This window comes from Oryctolagus cuniculus, chromosome 7, assembly GCF_964237555.1.
Source record: "Oryctolagus cuniculus chromosome 7, mOryCun1.1, whole genome shotgun sequence".
Lineage (NCBI taxonomy): Eukaryota > Metazoa > Chordata > Mammalia > Lagomorpha > Leporidae > Oryctolagus > Oryctolagus cuniculus.
Genome location: NC_091438.1, coordinates 149,544,446 through 149,563,759, shown reverse-complemented (window position 1 = coordinate 149,563,759; position 19,314 = coordinate 149,544,446). Strand labels below are relative to the sequence as shown.

At 58.8% G+C, this 19,314-nt stretch overlaps 1 protein-coding gene across 3 annotated transcripts in view; it reads right to left on the bottom strand.

Annotated features, from left to right (window-relative positions):
- Positions 1–19,314, bottom strand: part of ECE1 (endothelin converting enzyme 1) — a 109,949-nt gene that overhangs the window by 27,280 nt on the left and 63,355 nt on the right. For 2 of the 3 annotated variants that reach the window (XM_051858006.2, XM_008265734.4), the window contains 3 exons: positions 18,454–18,595; positions 11,771–11,983; positions 633–754 (listed from right to left, as the gene is read on the bottom strand). In XM_051858006.2, coding sequence (XP_051713966.2) covers positions 633–754; positions 11,771–11,983; positions 18,454–18,595 — 477 coding nt within the window. The remainder of the gene's footprint in view (positions 1–632; positions 755–11,770; positions 11,984–18,453; positions 18,596–19,314) is intronic. The other variant, XM_070079132.1, reaches the window with a different exon arrangement.

Sequence of the window (19,314 nt, the reverse complement as noted above, 5' to 3'; positions counted from 1 at the left end):
CGCGGTCCATTGGGGAGTAAATCAGCGGCTGGAAGATCTCTCTCTCCCTCTCTCTTTTTCTCTCCCCTCCCCTTCACTTTGCTTTTCCAATAAATAAATACATATTTTGAAGAAATATTTTTGGTTCTCCCCGGCTGGGCACATGCCCCATGTGAGGTCTGTGCATGGGAGGAGGGGTGGGACAGTCCCTGGTGCAGCCAGAAAACAGCCCCGCCGCCCTCTGTCTGCCCAGGCAGCCCTCCTTGGGGAGGGCTTGCTCGGGAGTAGGGGCCCTGGGTCAACGTGACCCTCCCGCAGAGCAAGGGCAGGTTTGGAGCCAAGCGTCTGTGTTGGTGCTGGTGTGTGGCACACACCCCCGTGCACACGCAAACACGCCCTCTGAGGAAAGGCAGCAGCAACACAGAGGCCCGGCTGCCCGAAAAGGATGGCGCCTGTCCCACTCCCAGACGACAGACGCCCACAGCAGATGTCGCCACAAATGTGCACAGACATCCCTGCCCACGCAGAGATGCGCACACGCACACAGGAGCTACACACCAGCTGGGGGCGGCCTGTGCACAGGTACCTGGGAGCTGGGGGCAGAAGCCACAGGGGCAGGCAGGGGGATGGGTCGCCCGGGGTGGGGGGCCCACCTTCTCAATCAGCTCCATCAGGGGCTTGGCCCTGAGTTCCTCGATCCTGGTCTCGTTCATGCACGCACGGTAGTACACCTGGGCCTTCCTCTCTGCCTCGCTCACGCTGGCTGTGGAATTTTCTGGAATGACAAGAGAGAGTGGAGTTTGCCCCTGGGGGACTCGGTCTTCTCAGGGGCTTGGTGTCCTTGGCTGTGAACAGGGCCATGACCTCTGCCTGGGGGTGGCGCGAGGGACCTCTGCCTGCCAAGGTGGAAAGTGTTCCTCGCCTCCCCTGCCAACAGGGTCGCTCACACAGGCGCTCCCGCCTGGGGCAGGCCGCAGAGGCTTGCCTCGGCTCTCGGATCTCAGACGACGTCACGGCTGGAGCTGGACGGTGCCCCAAAGGCCTCGTCATCTGGAACTGGCGCTGCGCTTCCTGATCCAGCCCCTGCAGGTTCAGCAGACTTGCAGGAGGCCCAGGAGCCCTTGCCACTCCCCCCCCCCCCCCGCCCCAGCAGCCAGCGTCTCCACCCTGTGTGGCTTCTTGTCCTTACCCAGGGCACCAGGGGACTCTGGTCCCTGCCCTGCTCCTCAGGGCCCCTGCACAAGCACGGGAGGGTCCTGTCCACACGCAGTGAAGGCCACGGCTCTCTGCAGTCAGGCCAGCAAGCACCTGCTGTGTGCCAGGGCCCCTGCCCCCAGGTGCTCACGGCAGCACCAGACCTGCCCATCCCCCACCCCTTCACTTGCTAACCTTGCCTGCTTCCTTCAAAGAGCACCTCCCCTAAGGATGACTTTTATTTTTATCATTAAATTTATTTCTTTTAGTTTTACCAGAATGGCAGAGAGACAGAGAGAGTGCTTCCATCTGCAGGGGCACTCCCTAAATAGATGCAACAGCCAGGACCGGGCCAGGCCATGCCAGGAGCCAGGAACTCCATCCGGGTCTCCCACGTAGGTGGCAGGGGCCCAATCACCGCTGCCTCCCAGCATGTGCAGTAGCGGGATGCAGAAGTGGAAGTGGTGGGGCCGGGATACGAACCAGGCACTCTGATATGGAATATGGTCATCCCAGCGGCGACTCAACCACGGAGCCACCTACCCCATCCTCCAGAAGACTTTTCTGGTGGAATTTTATCCCTTCATCGACCAAACAGTTATTAGATGCTTGCTTCGCACCATGCACTGAGCACAGAAAATGTTATCCCCCGTTCCCCACAAGGCCTCTACACAGAACACTGCTCAGCGTCGGGCCTCTCTCAGGGGCCTCTCCAAGGCGGCTCTCCCTAGGGGCAGGCGTCTGGCCTAGCAGTTACGGCGCCCGTGTCCCACATTGCGGTGCCGGGCTTCCATATCTGTCTCTGGCTCCTGCCACTCCTGGGCGAGACCTGGATGGAGCTCCGGGCTCCGAGCTTTGGCCTGGCCCAGCCCTGGCTGTTGCAGACATTTGGGAAGTGGCCCAGGGATGGAGATTGCTCTGTCTCTCTCTCCGGCAGAGCAGATGGAGCCCTCTCTACCTTTCAGTTGCTGTCTCTCAAGCAAATTTAAAGGGGCAGTTGTTGTGGTGTGGGGGTTTGGGCCCCCACCTGGGACGCCTGCATCCCATATGGAAGGGCCAGTTTTCTGGGTCCAGGCTCCCCCACTTCCAATCCAGCTCCCAATGCATCCTGGGAGGCAGCAGGTGATGGCTCAAATGCCTGGTCCCTGCCATCCATGCAGGAGACCTGGATGGAGTTCGGGGTCCCTGGCTGTGGCCCGGCTCAGCATTTGCTATTGTGGGCATTTGGGGAGTGAACCAGCAGACGGCAGATCTCTGTCTCCTTCTCTGCCACTGTGCCTTTCAAACAGATGAAAATAAACAAACAATAAAACAGACAGGCTGGTGCCACGGCTCAATGGGCTAATCCTCCGCCTGCAGCGCTGGCACCCCGGGTTCTAGTCCTGGTCAAGGTGCCGGATTCTGTCCTGGTTGCTCCTCTTCCAGTCCAGCTCTCTGCTGTGGCCCGGGAGTGCAGTGGAGGATGGCCCAAGTGCTTGGGCCCTGCACCCGCATGGGAGACCAGGAGAAGCACCTGGCTCCTGGCTTCAGATCAGTGCGGTGCACCGGCCGTAGCGGCCATTTGGGGGGTGAACCAACGGAAAAAGGAAGACCTTTCTCTCTGTCTCTCTCTCTCTCTCTCACTGTCTAACTCTGCCTGTCCAAAAAACCAATCAAATAAACAGACTGTGAGCACCTCGTGGCCGCCGGCACTGGGAGGAAAGTGGAGCTTTACATTTGTGACCTGCTCCCCACCCCCTAGGAGCTGGGTCTGCTGGTGGACACGGACAGGCAGAGGACACAGAGAAAGTCACTCCCTCTGGGAAGGCGGAGACGTGTTCGACAAGATCAGAGGCCTCCTGTGTGCTGTCTGAGCCGCTTCTCCAAGATGAAGAGCTGCCCCAGGTAGAATCAGGGAGAAGGCTGGAGGAGAGGGGAGGGAGGACAGTACGGGGACAAGTGAGGGACATTAAAGGGCCTGCTCTTTGGGGAAGAGAGACCCGCTGGGCGTAGCCACTTGGTGCAAAGCGCCAGAGTTGTTTGCTGAGCCAGCCCTCACCAGCCTGCCATCTGACGCTTACCATAAACAGCACCACCGCCCCCACTGGGAAGCGAGACCCCCAGCCCCACTGAGGTCAAGTGACAGCCCAGAGGAGACGAGGGGATCGGTGTGCAGGGAGATGCAGAGACAGATGCCCCTGAATGACGGGGACCTGTGCAGGGTGGGTCCACAGAGCCCCGAGGGCCACCACCGGGAGCACCTGGGGAGCGGTAGGAACAGGCCCCAGGCACGGCCAGGGAGGGCGGAAGCCAAGAGCTGAGGCTGCTGCCAGCTCCTGAGACAGCAGGCAGAACAGGGAAAGTAGAGGGGCCGTCTCCACGGCAACGCTCCCAGCAGCTGGGCTCCTGGGAGGGAGAGCAGGCGCCCCTCACTGCTCCCTGGTCTCCCGAGCCATGACCCTGAAATGCCAGGGGGTGGGGGAGGAGGCCCCTGGGCGAGCCTGGCACCTCCCTCCCCCAGAGCCCAAGGCTACTGAGATAAGAGTCCCCAAGCGAGGTTTTCCAGGAGCTGCGTGGCTTTGGTAATCACAGGGAGTTTCAGTTCAAGGCCGCCTGGGCCCCCTCTCCCTGCCATCTCTGTCTGCAGCCAGGACTGAGCGCCTGGAGGGACTGGGCGCCTCCGGCAAGCACAGCCCCCCCCCCTTACCTTTGCTGAGAGGATGCCCCCGATTAAGTGCAAGCTGCCGGGGGCCGTGCCCCCTGGGTTCCCCAGTGTTTATTCAGTTCTGCAGTGCGGTGGCTGTGGGCTGGGTGTGGAGGGTGGGGATGGGGCACGGACGCTGGCCTGGCTGTGGGAGGCCTGCAGCCTGGTGGAGCCCCACAGCCAGGAGGAGACCAGAAGGCATCGGACAGTACAGGGGTGGGGGGTGGGTGCCCAAAGATGAGCTCAGTGTGCTGCGGGTGCGGGCCACGCCTGGGCTGACACCTCTGCACCCTGACTCAGTTTAGCTGTCCGGGTTCCTCTGGGTGGGCCTCAGAGGGAGCGGGGGATGTGCTGAGAGCCCACGGTGGGGAACAGGGACACCGTGTCTGGGGGACGAGATGCGGAAGAGACCGGGCGCCCGCTCAAGTCGTACGTGGAGAGAAAAGGGACAGGGACAGGCAGGACCTGGGGGCCCCACCAGGAGCTGCTTTCAAAGGGAAACCAGCTGCCATTTTCTCACTCGGAAAAGTGTGATCTCCTTCCGGACACCCCTGTTGGTGCTGATTTTCCAGAAGATTCCACAGGGCAAAGAGGAAGCCAGCAGCCCCCAGGGCAGTTCCTAGGACTCAGCTGGGCACACTGTGGAGACAGTGGCACTTCCAGGGCCCTGATGGCGTGGGAGTCATCTGGCCGCCTAGGGCCAAGCAACAGGTATTTCCTTCCAGGAATCCCGAGTTCTAGAAACTTCCTCAGTCACTTGCCCAAAGTCAGGGAGAGGAAAGACAGCACACCACCTCATCGGCCCGCTTCCTCCGCTGAGAGTTTTTACTGGATCGCCCTCTCCCGCGTCGCCTGGCGGGAAGGAAGTGCACGCCCAGGAGGGCAGAGTCGAGACTGCTGGGCAACCTCCCCGGCTACTGCCCAGGAGCCCAGGGCCGACCCCACACCAGGGCCGACCCCACACCAGGGCCAGCTCACACCAGGGCCGATCCCACCCCAGGGCCGACCCCACCCCAGGGCCAGCTCACACCAGGGCCGACCCCACACCAGGACTGACCCCACACCAGGGCCAGCTCACACCAGGGCCAGCCCGGTGTTTGTTTTAGATAAAACCACAGACTCCCTGCAGGCCCAGGGCCGACCCCACCCCAGGGCCAGCTCACACCAGGGCTGACCCCACCCCAGGGCCAACCCCACCCCAGGGCCAGCTCACACCAGGGCCGACCCCACCCCAGGGCCAGTTCACACCAGGGCCGACCCCACCCCAGGACCGACCCCATACCAGGGCCAGCTCACACCAGGGCCGACCCTACCCCAGGACCGACCCCAGCCCAGGGCCAGCTCACACCAGGGCCAGCTCACACCAGGGCCGACCCCACCCCAGGACCGACCCCATACCAGGGCCAGCTCACACCAGGGCCGACCCCACCCCAGGACCGACCCCACACCAGGGCCGACCCCACACCAGGGCCAGCTCACACCAGGGCCGACCCCACCCCAGGGCCGACCCCACCCCAGGGCCAGCTCACACCAGGGCCAGCCCAGTGTTTGTTTTAGATAAAACCACAGACTCCCTGCAGATCTTCCCAGGCGCCTCAATCCGCCAGGACCAGAGTAACCGAGACACCACCAGCGCCTCCTGGGGCCACTGTCCCATTTCAGAGAGCAGGACCAGGAGGCCCAGGGAGGGGAAGGGACTTGCGGTGGAGGCGGAGCCAGCAGGCAGCTCCCTGGAATTTGAACTTGGGCCTTCTGGGGCCTCTCTGAGACACTGACCTGTGGCCCCGCGTGTGGGTGCGGCCGTGGGTGTGCCTCTGGTCATGACAAGTTCTCAGGAAGGAGGCTGGGTAACTTGTCTGCAGTCATACAAGTGGCGGGGCGGGGGCTGAAGCCTCGACTCTGCCTCCTGCCTTTTCCTGCAGGGACGATCAGAAGCCAGAGGCGCCCCAAGAAGCCCCAGACACTGTCTCCCTCCCTTGAATCAATCAGTCAACCAACCAATCAGCCAACCAATCCACTCAACCATCCCCAAAGTGAAGGCGGGCCCTGGCTGCAGCTAGCACTGCGGGCTAGAAAGCCTTTAAGATGGGCATCCTGTCTGCAGAGCCCTTCCTTCCAACGTGCAGGGGACACTTTAGTTGAGAGGAAACCGATTTAGACATTAAGTATTGAAAACCACCAAAAGAAAGGTACGAGGGGCTGGTGCTGGCTGCACTGGGGGAAGCTGCCGCTGGGGACACCTGCACCCCATCCTGGAGGGCTAGTTCAAGTCCCCGCTGCCCTGCTTCCCATCTGGCTCCCTGCTAACGTGCCTGGGAAGGCAGCAGAGGACAGCCCCAGTACTTGTCTTCCAGGTACCCACGCAGAAGCCCTGGGTGGAGGCTGGGCTCCTGGCTTTGGCCTGGCCCTGCCCCGGCCATCTGAGGAGTGAACCAGAAAATGGAAGATCTTTCTGTCTCTGTCTCTATGCTTGTCCAATAAATACATACAGCTTTTTTTTTTAATTTTTTTAATTAATTTATTTTTTTTGACAGGTAGAATGGACAGCGAGAGAGAGAGACAGAGAGAAAGGTCTTCCTTTTGCCATTGATTCACCCTCCAATGGCCGCCGCGGCCAGCGCGCTGCGGCCGGCACACCGCACTGATCCGACGGCAGGAGCTAGGTACTTATCCTGGTCTCCCATGGGGTGCAGGGCCCAAGCACTTGGGCCATCCTCCACTGCACTCCCGGGCCACAGCAGAGAGCTGGCCTGGAAGAGGGGCAACCGGGACAGAATCCGGCGCCCCGACCGGGACTAGAACCCGGTGTGCCGGCGCCGCAAGGCGGAGGATTAGCCTAGTGAGCCGTGGCGCCGGCCCATACAGCTTTTTTTAAAGAGTATGGGATGTCACAGGGTGTTACAGGGTGCCACACAGGAACATGGACACATTTAAACGTCATGGGATATTCCGTGTGTATTTCTCAGGGAGGCTGGTGTCGGGGCAGAAAGGAGGCTGGGCCGGCATTGTGGCACACTGGTGCAGCCACCACCTGTGGCACTGATCTAGCTCCCTGCTAACGCACTTGGAAGGCAGTGGAGGATGGCCCAAGGGCCTGGGTCTCTGTCACCCCCTGGGAGACCTGGATGAAGCTCCGGGCTCCTGGTTTTGGTCTGGCCCAGCCCTGGCCATTGTAGCCCTTTGGGGAGTGAACCAGCAGATGGACGACCTGTCTCTTCCTCTGTCTGTCTCTCTCTCTACGGCTCTGCCTTCCAAATAAAGAAATCTTTTAAAAAAACAAAGAAGGGAGACTGCTAACTTGACGTGCAGTTGCTGGAATTGTTACAACAAGCAGGCATGACTTTGTCCTTTGCATGCATTCTTAGAGAATAAAGTACAGTGAAGTAACCAGGACAGGCACACGCCCCAGGGTTACAGCTGAAGTAACCAGGACAGGCACACGCCCCAGGGTTACAGCTGAAGCCCCACGGGCCATTACGCAGCCAGGAGGAGGAAGCAGGTTTGGGAAGTCTTGACGGGTTTGGAGGGGGTGATGGGCCTGGTCCTTCTCCTTTCCCTGATGATGAGCGGCCACGCTCTTGTGCCCCCAGAGTCCAAGAGGCAGCCACTCTGGCTGCATGGGGGGTGGCGGAGCATGGGCGGAAGGCGCCTATGTCTCTGGAGGCTGAGGTCGCTCTCCCTGTCCCCCACCCCGGATCTGCCTGGGGGGCAGGCCTGCCGGAGGTCATGAGTGGATGTCACAGCCATCCTGCCTGGCCGGCTGGGCCAAGCCTCACTGGCACCTGGAAGGTCCCTTCTCCTCTAGAGAGAAGCCCACCCCAGGCCACCTGGAGGTAATCTGGGTGCCCCTCCCCAATGACTCCAGCTTCCTTCCAAAGCCCGCTGGCTGACCTCTCTGTGCGGGCAAAGCTGAACCCAGCCTGGTCTAAGCCCAGGAACGTACTGGCCCCCACACCTGCTCCTCAGGGGTTTCCAAGTGTCAAGGCCCTCAGGGGAAGGGCCATTTATGAACTGGTCCCCATGGGTGAGCATGGGCAGAAGGGACCCCAGGACGTGCCCCCCTAGGGCAGCTCCTGCTCAGTATGACATAGGGGATCCCCAGCTACTGAGCTCATCAAACCTGGCCTGGAGAGCTCAGCCAAGCGGCCAGGGGGGGAGGAGGGAGAGGAGGCCGGCGAGCCATACTTCTTGAGGAAGCAGCGCTTGGTGACTCAGTGAGAAAGAACGCAGGTTTTAAGGCCCATAGTATGGGGCCTGCACGCCAGCTCACCATTTCCCATGAAATACATCTCCTTTGTGTTTACTGGCCTCATCTGTAGAATGGGTACACATAGCCTACTCTGGGAGTACTCTAAGAATGAAATGAAATGGTACAAGTACAAAACCCACGTGTCACCGCGGTGCCCCGAGCCTCCTGCTCTGATGACTGAGACAACAGCAGTGCGGCTACAAGACATCACATAAGCAGTGAATTACTTTTTCCTCGGCCAGGCGTATCCCTCCGGACGATCGCGGTCAGTGAGGGTCAGGGATTGCCGGGCAGAGGCTGCAGCTGGAACTCGCTCACCACCTCCAGGAAGGACAGCTACGCCTTGCCGAGCTCTCACCAGGTGCCAGGCCTGGCGCTGAACCCTTTGAACCAGCAATCAACTCAGCACACACAGGTCCCGTCTGTGTTAGGTGGCTCTGTTAAACCCATTTCACAGAGGTTGGAACTAAGCAGGAAAGAGCCAAGTGACCTGACATGCAGCCCGGCTAGCACACACGGGCAGTCTGGGCTCCTGACGCCACCAGACCTTGGCCCAGGGGTCAGAGGCTTGAACGCATGATTCTGGCTGTTCCGTGCCCGGTCCACACCTACTTGATCCTCGGGTAACCCAGGACTGGAGGCCACTCCTTACGGGCCCTGCCAACTCGGGGGTGGGGCAGCAGGGGACGGATCCAATCTTGGCAGAAACCCAGAGTCCTCCCGACAAGAACCAGTCCAGAAACAATAAGATCACACCCGTGGGCTCAGTACACCAGGTTGGAGGACGTGTCCACCTTCCTTCCCCTGCCCCAGCATGCGAGCTGTCCTCCCTCGGGCTGCAGGTGTGTCCTCGGCCATTACTCCACTTCTCGGAGCCTCAATGCCTGCATCTATAACAGGACCACTAATCCCTCCGTCCCAGGTCGCTGTGAGGATTCGTGAGGCAGCAGGCACAGAGCGGGTGCTGTGGTCAGGACACAACAGACACTCAGAAGTGTCTCCTCTGCCCTTTCTCCAGGCCCCTGGCGCTCCAAGCTCGCTGGAGACGCTCTCCCACAAGGCTGGGAGGGAGCTGCATGTGTCCCCTGTGCCCGAGGAAGCTGATGTGGGACAGGAGAAGGGACACAGGACCAGGAGTTAGGGGAAGCCCAGCTCTGCAACCCCTAAGCTTGTCTTGAGGACCCCTCCGAACCTCGGTTTCGTCTCCTGTCACGCAGGTGAACGGTACCGCGCCAGCTTCCACCCTGCAGGACCAAACAGCATCTACAGATGAGCTGGGTACACCGTAAAGTGCCGTGCAAAGGTCAGGTTGAGTAGCAAGAGGGAGAGTAAGCTACACAGCAGGCAGGCCCAAGCACAGCCTTTAAGTAATTCTGGCTTGGCGGAGGCACGGTTCCCATCGTATTAGTGAGAGAACAAGCCTAGAGAGGTTGTGCACCTGATCCACAACAGCACAGCAATGGTACAGTCAGGGCCCAAACCAGGCCCAGGCCCTTGGGAGCAGCGGAGCTGGCCCATCTTGTTCCACTCCCTGGCCCGGTTCCCTGCGTGGCTAGGTGTTCAGGTCTGAGGAAGGGGCAGCCCTAAGTTCTGGTCTGGCTGCCTTTGAAGCCTCTAGTTCTGAAAGGAAAGGCTGCAGCCCCTCCCAGAGACGCCCTGGACAGCACCGGGCAGGCAGGGAGACGTCCAGGCTAGGCTGTGCCGTCTCTGGCACACAGAGTTCCTCCAAGCCCTGGGGTTCAAATCCAGACTCTGCCATTGCTGGAACGTGGGTCCATGATGGAACTCCCTGGGCTTTTTCCCGCTCATTCGATGAACGAGCTGTGAGCATTAAACAGGAAAGTGACCTTCCCAGCTTTGCGGAGGCCTGGGGTGCTGTGTTGGCTGCTGGTTTTAATACTGCTGCCACTGCTACTGCCCACCCTCAACCCTGCACAGCACAAAGGTCTCCTGTTCCCACTTGCATCTAAAAGATGCAATTGTCTTAAATCCATAATTGTCGGCCGGCGCCGTGGCTCACTAGGCTAATCCTCCGCCTTGTGGCGCCGGCACACCGGGTTCTAGTCCCGGTTGGGGCACCGGATTCTGTCCCGGTTGCCCCTCTTCCAGGCCAGCTCTCTGCTGTGGCCAGGGAGTGCAGTGGAGGATGGCCCAAGTGCTTGGGCCCTGCACCCCCTGGGAGACCAGGAGAAGCACCTGGCTCCTGGCTTCGGATCAGCACGGTGCGCCAGCCGCGGCGGCCATTGGAGGGTGAACCAACGGCAAAGGAAGACCTGTCTCTCTCTCTCTCTCCCTCTCTCTCTCTCACTGTCCACTCAGCCTGTCAAAAAAAAAAAAAAAAAAAAATAGCAACACCATTTATTATGAAATCTTCCTTTGAGATTTGTCTTCATTTAGCTATCTCCTTATAGTTTAACTTCTTTGGAGTATTTTGAGTTTTTTTTTTTAAATGTTAATACATATTTGTCAAATCTAAGTTCCAGGGGATAGCGCTATGGTGTAGTGGGTTAAGCCTTTGCCTGTGAGGCTAGCATCCCATATGGGTGCCGGTTCGAATCCCGGCTGTTGTACTTCTGATCCAGCTCCCTGCTGGCCTGGGAAAGTAGTGGAAGATGGTCCAAGTGCTTGGGCCCCTATGCCCATGTGGGAGACCTGGAGTAAGCTCCTGGCTCCTGGCTTCAGATCGGCCCAGTTCTTGCCATTGCAGCCATCTGGGGAGTGAACTGGTGGATGAGAGATATCCCTCACTGTCTCTCCCTCTATCTGTAACTCTTCCTCTCAAATAAACAAATAAGTGTATTTGAGTTCCGTCACTGAGGAGTTAACTGACTGGGTTTCGGGGATCGGGCCTACTGCAGCATTTAGAGGCCCAGGAGGGGGCAGGGGTTAGCAGGACAGGGAAATGGCAGGGTCCCAGCTGCCATGGGCTTCAAGTCAGGGTCTCCACGGCCTAGCACAGGGGCTGGGATTTCGTGCAGGATAAAGATCTCTCTGGAAGAAGGGAATTCAACAGAAATTCTTCAGGAATATGCTGCAAACAAGATAGACATGGGATCCTAATTGAAGCACAAAACCACCAATGCCAAGGTCAACCAGAGCCTAACAAGGTGCTTCTGGTGGTCTCGCACACAGGACTGGGTACCACGAGGCCAAGGGAGAGCCCTGTCTACACTGAGTGTGTAACTGAGCAGCTGCTGTCCTAACTCTCAAGGGAGCACAACCTTGAAATCTGATCTACTGTGTCCAGCCTTCAGTCCCTTGGCTCACAACTTCAAAACTTTTAACAGAAACCAAAAGCTAAGCTGCAGCTTGAAGCCACCAGAGTACCAGCTAAACTACTAGTCCCTGGGCACCTGCTCCGTGCCACACACACCACGCTGACGCTCTATGCACACCCTCTAGTTCTCAGAACTCTGCAGTCTGAGTATGGACAGACCCATTTGACAGATGTAGGAACTGAGGCCCTGAGATGAATATCTTACTCAGGATCACACAGTAAGTAAGGGGGCGTTTGTTTAAACTCAGCTTTACGGTCTCCAGAGTCCACAGTCTCCCATTCTGCCAAGTGCTTCCTCTGACCCGGCCTGGACAATGCCCCGCTGGGGTCCAGGCCTGGACAGCGGCCCGCTGTGGCCCATTCCTCCGTGACCTGGCCAGGTGCTTACCAAGGAGGTGCTTGATGATGGCTTGGTTGTGCTCCCAGAGGTTGCTGAAGGTCCCCCAGCGAGAGTGGCCATCGGGCACGGGGTTGGCCTTGATCCAGCCGCCGCAGGCGTAGCTGAAGAAGTCCTGGCAGGGGTCCACCGTGGGGTCCATGGAGCTCAGGATGGAGCTGGTCACCGAGACGCAGGCCTCACTCAGGCATACCGGGGGGCTCCCTGGAGGGGTCAAGGACAAGAGGCCAATGAAGGGCAGGCAGGGAGGAGGCAGCATGAGGGCGGAGGAGGTAGCCCGGGGCCCAGGAGGGCACAAGCCCTGCTCTGGCCCCAACCAAAGAGGTCTGGACCTGGATGGTCACGAGACCCCGCTGAGAATGATTTCAGCAGATGCTAATCTGGCTTGCAAAATAAGACTTCAGTTCAGCTGCCTGAAGTCCTTTCTGTGGCTGAAAAAGAATCTTTTTCTCTTATTCAATCTTTCCTTCCACAGATCTTCACTGACTTATTACTGTTCCGTGAAGCTCAACAAATGCACGCAGCCATTCCTGCATTCAACAAAATAATCACCGAGCCTCTTCTGGGTTCTCTGCCGAGTGCAGAGTGTGTGTGTGTGTGTGTGTGTGTGAGACTCACAAAGGCAGAGCTTTGTTCTTTTCCTTCAGGAGCTAATCATCTATGGCTGGCGCTGTGGCTCACTAGGCTAATCCTCCGCCTTGCGGCGCCGGCACACCGGGTTCTAGTCCCGGTCAGGGCGCCAGATTCTGTCCCGGTTGCCCCTCTTCCAGGCCAGCTCTCTGCTGTGGCCCAGGAGGGCAGTGGAGGATGGCCCAAGTGCTTGGGTCCTGCACCCCATGGGAGACCAGGAGAAGCGCACCTGGCTCCTGCCTTTGGATCAGCGCAATGCGCTGGCCGCAGCACACCAGCCTTGGCGGCCATTGGAGGGTGAACCAATGGCAAAGGAAGACCTTTCTCTCTGTCTCTCTCTGTCTCTCTCACTGTCCACTCTGCCTGTCCAAAAAAAAAAAAAAAAAAAAAAAAAGAGCTAATCATCTTGTTGGGGATACGCACATTATGGGAGAAAAATTAAAAAAAAAAAAAAAAACTACATAGGAGAAATGCCCGCCATTTGCTCTACAAATCAAACCAAGGATTTGCTGTCAAGTGCGGGTGCAGGTAACGTGGTACCCAGCACACAGGGAGGAGGACGGATGAGGACAGGGTGGGAACTACGAAAGATCACTCCTGCGCCCGAGGCGGGAGAGTTGGTTACCCTCACTGAATCCTGGGGTCGGCGAAAAACCCTAAACATCCCGAGGACACCAGTTTGCTGGCAGCAAGAGGACCTGAACCAGGGACCTGGCCCATGGCAGCAAAAGCAACCAGACAGTGCAGGCCTGGAGAACCCAGCGCAGCCTAACTGTCTGGTGGCAGGGGCTATGCTGGGGTGACAGCCCACAGCCATGGCACGCAGGCTCACGGCCGCATTCAACCCTCGTGTCCAGCATCGGGTGCAGGTGTGAGGCCGCTGTGCAAAGAGGAGGAAACTGAAGCCTGAGGGAGCGGAACAAGGTCACCAGGCTACAGGCGCGAGCTGAGAGCCGAGGCCAGGTCCGTCCTGGGCGCTTAACGCCACGGCTGCACCTTCCTCGTCCATCTCTTCGCCTGTCGCGACATGAGCGAGGAAGGCAGCCTGACTGTCCAGGCCCTGAGACTCAGGTTAAACCCCAGCCTTCCGCTTCTGCCCGTGGGGCCCTGTGCATGGGACCACATCACTCCAAGCCCCAGTTTCTGTCTCTAGACATCTGGAACAACGTCGGGCCCATTTCATAGCAGGGATGGAATGAGCTTGAAACCGGGCGCAGGGCGCAGCTCCCTCCATCCGAGTCTGATGTTGCACCTTTGGGGAGCAGAAAGCGATGCACAGCCGGCAGGGGCTGCCTCCGCCTCCCCGGAAACACAGCGCCAGCCGGGGCGGCAGGGGCTGGAGCAGCTCTCCCGTGGGGTCACCAACATCTGATGACAGCAGAAGTCCTTCAGGCTCTGGAAAGGCTCAGAGGAGCTGCACGGTCGGACAGTCACGGTGACTTGACTTTGGGATAACTCTACAGCCATGAAAAGCCCTGACCCGCAGCAGGCCTTGTGGCATAGTGTGTTACACAGCCACGCGGACGCCTGCATCTCGTATCACCGTGCTGCTTCGAGTCCCAGCTATGCTGCTTCTGGTCCAGCTTCCTGCTAAAAAGCCTGGGGAGGAAGCAGATGACGGCCCAAGTACCTGGGACCCCGCCACCCGCCTCAGAGACCTGGATGGAGTTCCCGGCGCCTCCTGGCTCCGGCCTGGCCTAGCCCTGCCTGTTGCTGGCATTTGGGGAATGAACGAGTAGATAGAAGATCTCTGGGAGTCTCCATCTCTCTCATTCAAATAAATATATATTTTTAAATTATTATTATTATTTTTGACAGGCAGAGTGAACAGTGAGAGAGAGAGACAGAGAGAAAGGTCTTCCTTTGCCGTTGGTTCACCCTCCAATGGCCACCGCAGCTGGTGCGCTGCGGCCGGCGCACCGCGCTGATCCGATGGCAGGAGCCAGGTACTTCTTTTTTTTTTTTTTTTGACAGGCAGAGTGGACAGTGAGAGAGAGAGACAGAGAGACAGAGAGAAAGGTCTTCCTTTGCCGTTGGTTCACCCTCCAATGGCCGCCGCGGCCGGCGCGCTGGGGCCGGCGCACCGCGCTGATCCGATGGCAGGAGCCAGGAGCCAGGTGCTTTTCCTGGTCTCCCATGGGGTGCAGGGCCCAAGCACCTGGGCCATCCTCCACTGCACTCCCGGGCCACAGCAGAGAGCTGGCCTGGAAGAGGGGCAACCGGGACAGAATCCGGCGCCCCGACCGGGACTAGAACCCGGTGTGCCGGCACCGCAAGGCGGAGGATTAGCCTAGTGAGCTGCGGCGCCGGCCTCAAATAAATATATTTTAAAACATCATTGAATTATTGTGCACCAAAAAAAGAGCAAGGAAATGTGTGAGGGGGTGCATTTTAAACATCTCTAAACCAGATTTTATTTATTTATTTATTTATTAAAGAGGCAGAAAGGCACACAGACAGCAAGAGGGAGAGGGCGCCCATCTGCTGGTTCACTCCCCAAATGCCTGCAACAGCCTGGACCCCGGCTGAGAGCTGGGAACTCGATCCAGGTCTCTGACGTCGGGGGGCAGGAATCCCGTCACTCCAGCCATCACTGCTGCTGCCCAGGGTCTGCTTCAGAGGGAATCTGGAGCCAAGTCTCAAACCCAGGCGCACTGAGGGGGGAGCAGGTGTCTTAGCCAAAGTCCTAACCACGACGCCAGACGCCTGCAATCAGATCACCCCATCAGAAGTGCACACCCCGCTCCTCCCCCGGGGGGATGTAACGGAGTCATCAGGGTGGGGGAGGGACTCCTGTGCACGTTGAGGCTGCTCACTGTTATGATGCAAATTCACAGCGGGGCGGGGAGAAGAATAGGATTGTCGCTACACTCCAAACCACAGCCAGTGAAGCTGGAAGTCTTGGTGGGCAGAAACACGCAGGAGGCAGACTATAAAGGACTCGAGTTTAAAAAACAAGAACTCAGCCCCCAGAAGTCGGGCACGGGGGTCTAAGTTCCCAGCTCAGCACACACTCGGCCAGACACTGGGCTGCCGACCTAGGCGGCGCTTGCAGCAACTGATTCTTCGCCCGTGTAATGGTTTGCAGATCTTTCAGCAAGTATTCCTGGCCCGGCAGGTGCACAGTGTGTATCTGATTAATGAAGGGTCCTGGTCTCCCCCTGCCCGCACATCTAAGGTCCCATCTCCCTTGGGGAAATCTTCCAAGATGCTCTTCCTCTCTGGGTCCCTCGGCTGCCTGAGTGTCTGCTATGCTGGGTCACGGTCGGCTCCTGGGTTACCTCCCAGCTAGAACGTGAACTTGAGGGCTGGGTCAGCACTTTGCTTTTGCGTTTCCTTTGTCCAGCACTGTTCTTGGCACCCAGCAGCTGCTCAGTGCGTGTGTGCTGGATGAATGAGTGAGCTCTGTCCAGCACGTGGTCAGCCCCCCTGCAGAGACAGCAAGTATTCCTCCCTTTTGGACATGAGTGCTCCGTGGACGCGGCAGGAACCCGTTCCAGTTCTCAGACACTCACCCTGCTGGAGACACTTTGAAGTTTTTTCTGAGAGAATTCATTATTATTTGCTTTGTTGCTGCTGCTGTCTGGAAAGGACCTGCAAGGTTCTGGAAGGAGGGAGCAGCAGGCAGGCGGATGGCAGTGCCCACGCGCTGGACACAGCTTGCGGCCGGGTCTCCTAGACTTCAGAGGATTCTCTCTGATTGGCCTGACGCTCACTCAGATGCGACTGCCACCAGCACCTGCTACTGCGCCAGCGTCGGGGGCGGCCACTTTATCAGGTGGCTCAGGGCTCACCTGGGCCCTGGCCCACCTTTACGCCAGGGACGTCCAGCCACGTCCAGGCTGGGAAAACCCCTCGGAGGCTGTGAGAGGCTGCGCCCCCCTTGGTAATAGCAGCAGATAATTAAGGAGCCAGTTCCCGGGGCTCCCTTTTAGTCTCTGGTGAAGAAACATCCTGGGAACTCCCAGGGTCAGGTTCAGGGCAGCACTCGGGCTGCCAGGGTCTGCCTGCTCCCCATGTCCTGGGCCAAGAGCTGCAGAGACATGGGCCACGTCTACACGGACCAGCAGGGACTCTGAACCGAAGCTGACGAGAGGGCAGCTGTGGAACAAGACTGATCAGCTTGTGTCCCACTGGTGAAGTAGGTACACAATCACACTCATGCACACACACTCATGCACACACACACTCACATGCACACATACCTGCACAGTCACACACATATACATGCACACACACACATACCTGCACAGTCACACACACATACATGCACACACATGCATACCTGCAGTCACACACACTTATGCACACACACACACTCACACTCATGTACACTTACACATGTGCACACAATCATGCACATATGCACTCCTGTACACATGCACACACTTGTGCACATGCACACCCATGCATACCTGCAGTCACACACATACACACTCACACTCATGTACACACTCATGCACGTGCACACACACGCACACACGTTCATATACATGCATACCTGCACACACACGTACACACTCACACACGTGCACACACATTCACATACATGCATACCTGCAGTCACACGCAGGGAAAGGCTGCTCCCAGCTCAATCCTCCATCCCACTCCTTTGTTCCTTCAATTGTTCATTACTCATTTGACTACTTGCACACCTCTGGCAGGCAGGCACCAGACTAAGCACATATGGTTAAGGTTAATTAATCTAATATGCACCAAGCACCTGCTGGGCCAGGCACAAAACATCTATAAACCATTAAACAGTCAGTTAAATAATGAAGCAATTATTTCGTAAGCACCACCTAAGTATTTGGCCCTGGGCCTGACTCACAGGAAGCACTCATTAACTGTCTCTGGAATGGGTGAGTGGTTGTGTCCCCGACACAGGGGGACACAGGGATGACTCAGACCAGGGGTCCCCTCCCAATCCAGTCCGCCACAGCGACTCCCCAGTAGACAGGCTCAACCTTGTCTGGAAACGACACCCCCAGATCCAGCCAGGGTTTCCTCTGATGGGCTGCGAGACTATCAGTGGGTGGGACCCCAGAGGCTGCTCGAGTGGGCCATCTGGCTCTCAGAAAGCTAGAGCGGGAGGCAGCGGAGAGTGAGGCCAGGCATGGCCAGATGCCCCACCCCTGTCTTTAAGGGACCCGCCCTTCCCAGTCCCCTAGGGGCTAACAGTGCTCAGCTGCTCGGTGGGGCTCTTGGCTAGATCCCCTCAGCTGGACGCCCTCTGGCAGCGGGGACAGAGAGGGCGCGACCCCAACACCACACAGCTCAGGACAGACAGCCAAGTGCACTCCCAGAGGTGCGCGAAGGGCAGGCAGCCCGCGAAAGGACAGCTTTTCTGGGGCACTGATTTGCTATGGGGAGACTACACAGCGAGGCAGAGTCCTGGGGAGCCTGGCAGCCCCAGGTGGAGTCCAGGTGCCCCACTCTGCCCCCACTAGCCATGTAACCCAGGGCAAGTCACTCCGCCTCTGTGCCTCCGGCTCCTGATCCAGAAAAGGGGGCCAGAAGGGGCACACTTGGCGGAGTGCTGGAAGGAGGGAGGGAGAGACCTGCTTGGTGCATGGAACTGTTCAGCCAGCAGGAGCCAGGATGGCAGCTAGCGTCAGCCTGTGCTTCCAACTGGCCTGGCTCCCAGCACCACCAGCGGCAGGCCGAGGTGGAAGAGGACCTACGAGGCGCCAGGTGCACGCCCTGTGTTACTCCCAGTCCTCGGCCCCATCCCCAGACTGGGCACTGTGTTCACACGTGAAGGAGAGAAGACCCAGGCTCTGGGAAATTGAGCGACCTGTCCAAGGTCACACACGGCCAAGCCGCCGGGTCAGGGTGTAGACTTGTGCTCGACTCCGAAAAACCTTTATACCGCCTATGCCATCCACCTCCCAGGTCTCAGCGCATCTCAGCAGCCCTCGCCCTCTTAGCCTTGCTTACTCCGTGGCCCAGGAGGTCAGTCCCAGCCCGGGCAGGGGAGCCCCTGTGCACACAGCCAGGGGCAGCAGTGAGTCAAGCCCACCACAAAGCAGAGAGGCACCTACTTGTCTGATACTGGATGCCCAGCGCTGCCAGGCAGGCCACCAGTCCTGCCGCCAGAAACGCCACCAGCACCACCAGCCGCTTCTCCACCTGGGTCCGTGCGGCCCAGCACCGCTGGCTGCTCCGGGAGCCGTGGAAGTTCACCTGCAGGGGAGGGGGCAGGAGGGGTGGGGAGGCGGTGAGCCCGGGGCGCCCCCTCCCTGGGAGGAAGGGGCTCTGCTGTAGGCCTAGGCCCCGGGGAGCCATCGGGGCTGCCCTCCCGCCTCCGGGGCGGTCGGGTTCCCACAGACTCAGCCCTAATCCAGGGAGGGATCCACCGCCCTGCTCGGCAGCTCAGATTTGCTCCCACACATCAGCGAGGCAGGCTTGCCTTTTCTGTGTCACCCGATATGGGTGGAAGGAAAAAACCCACAGCTTTTCCCCGATTCTCCTGTAAGGAGTTCCCAAAAGAACAGGATGTTTGGGCTTGCAGGCATGCAGTGAGCTGCCAGCTGGGCTCTCCCGAGAGCTCCGCCCCCACAAGGCCAGGGACGAGGTGACCAGGCACAGGAGCAGGGGACAGCTGCTCACGGAACCCTCCCCGCCCCGCGGGAGCTGCCCTCTGAGTTCTCTCTTTGCAAATAAGGAAACTGAGGCCCGGAGGCGGCAGCCTCGCCCTCCTGCACACAGTGGAAGGGGAGAGCCGGGCGGCGAAGCCTGTGTGGGACTCCAGAGCCCACTGGGCAGCGAGAGGTTTGGGGGAAATAGCTCCATTCAGCAGACCCTCAAAGGGAGGAAAAGTGTCCCCGGCCTCACGGTCTACGCAACAGGAAAGGAGGCACAATGAGAGGAAGGGGCAGGCGTGGCAGCGCTCGGAGCCCTCG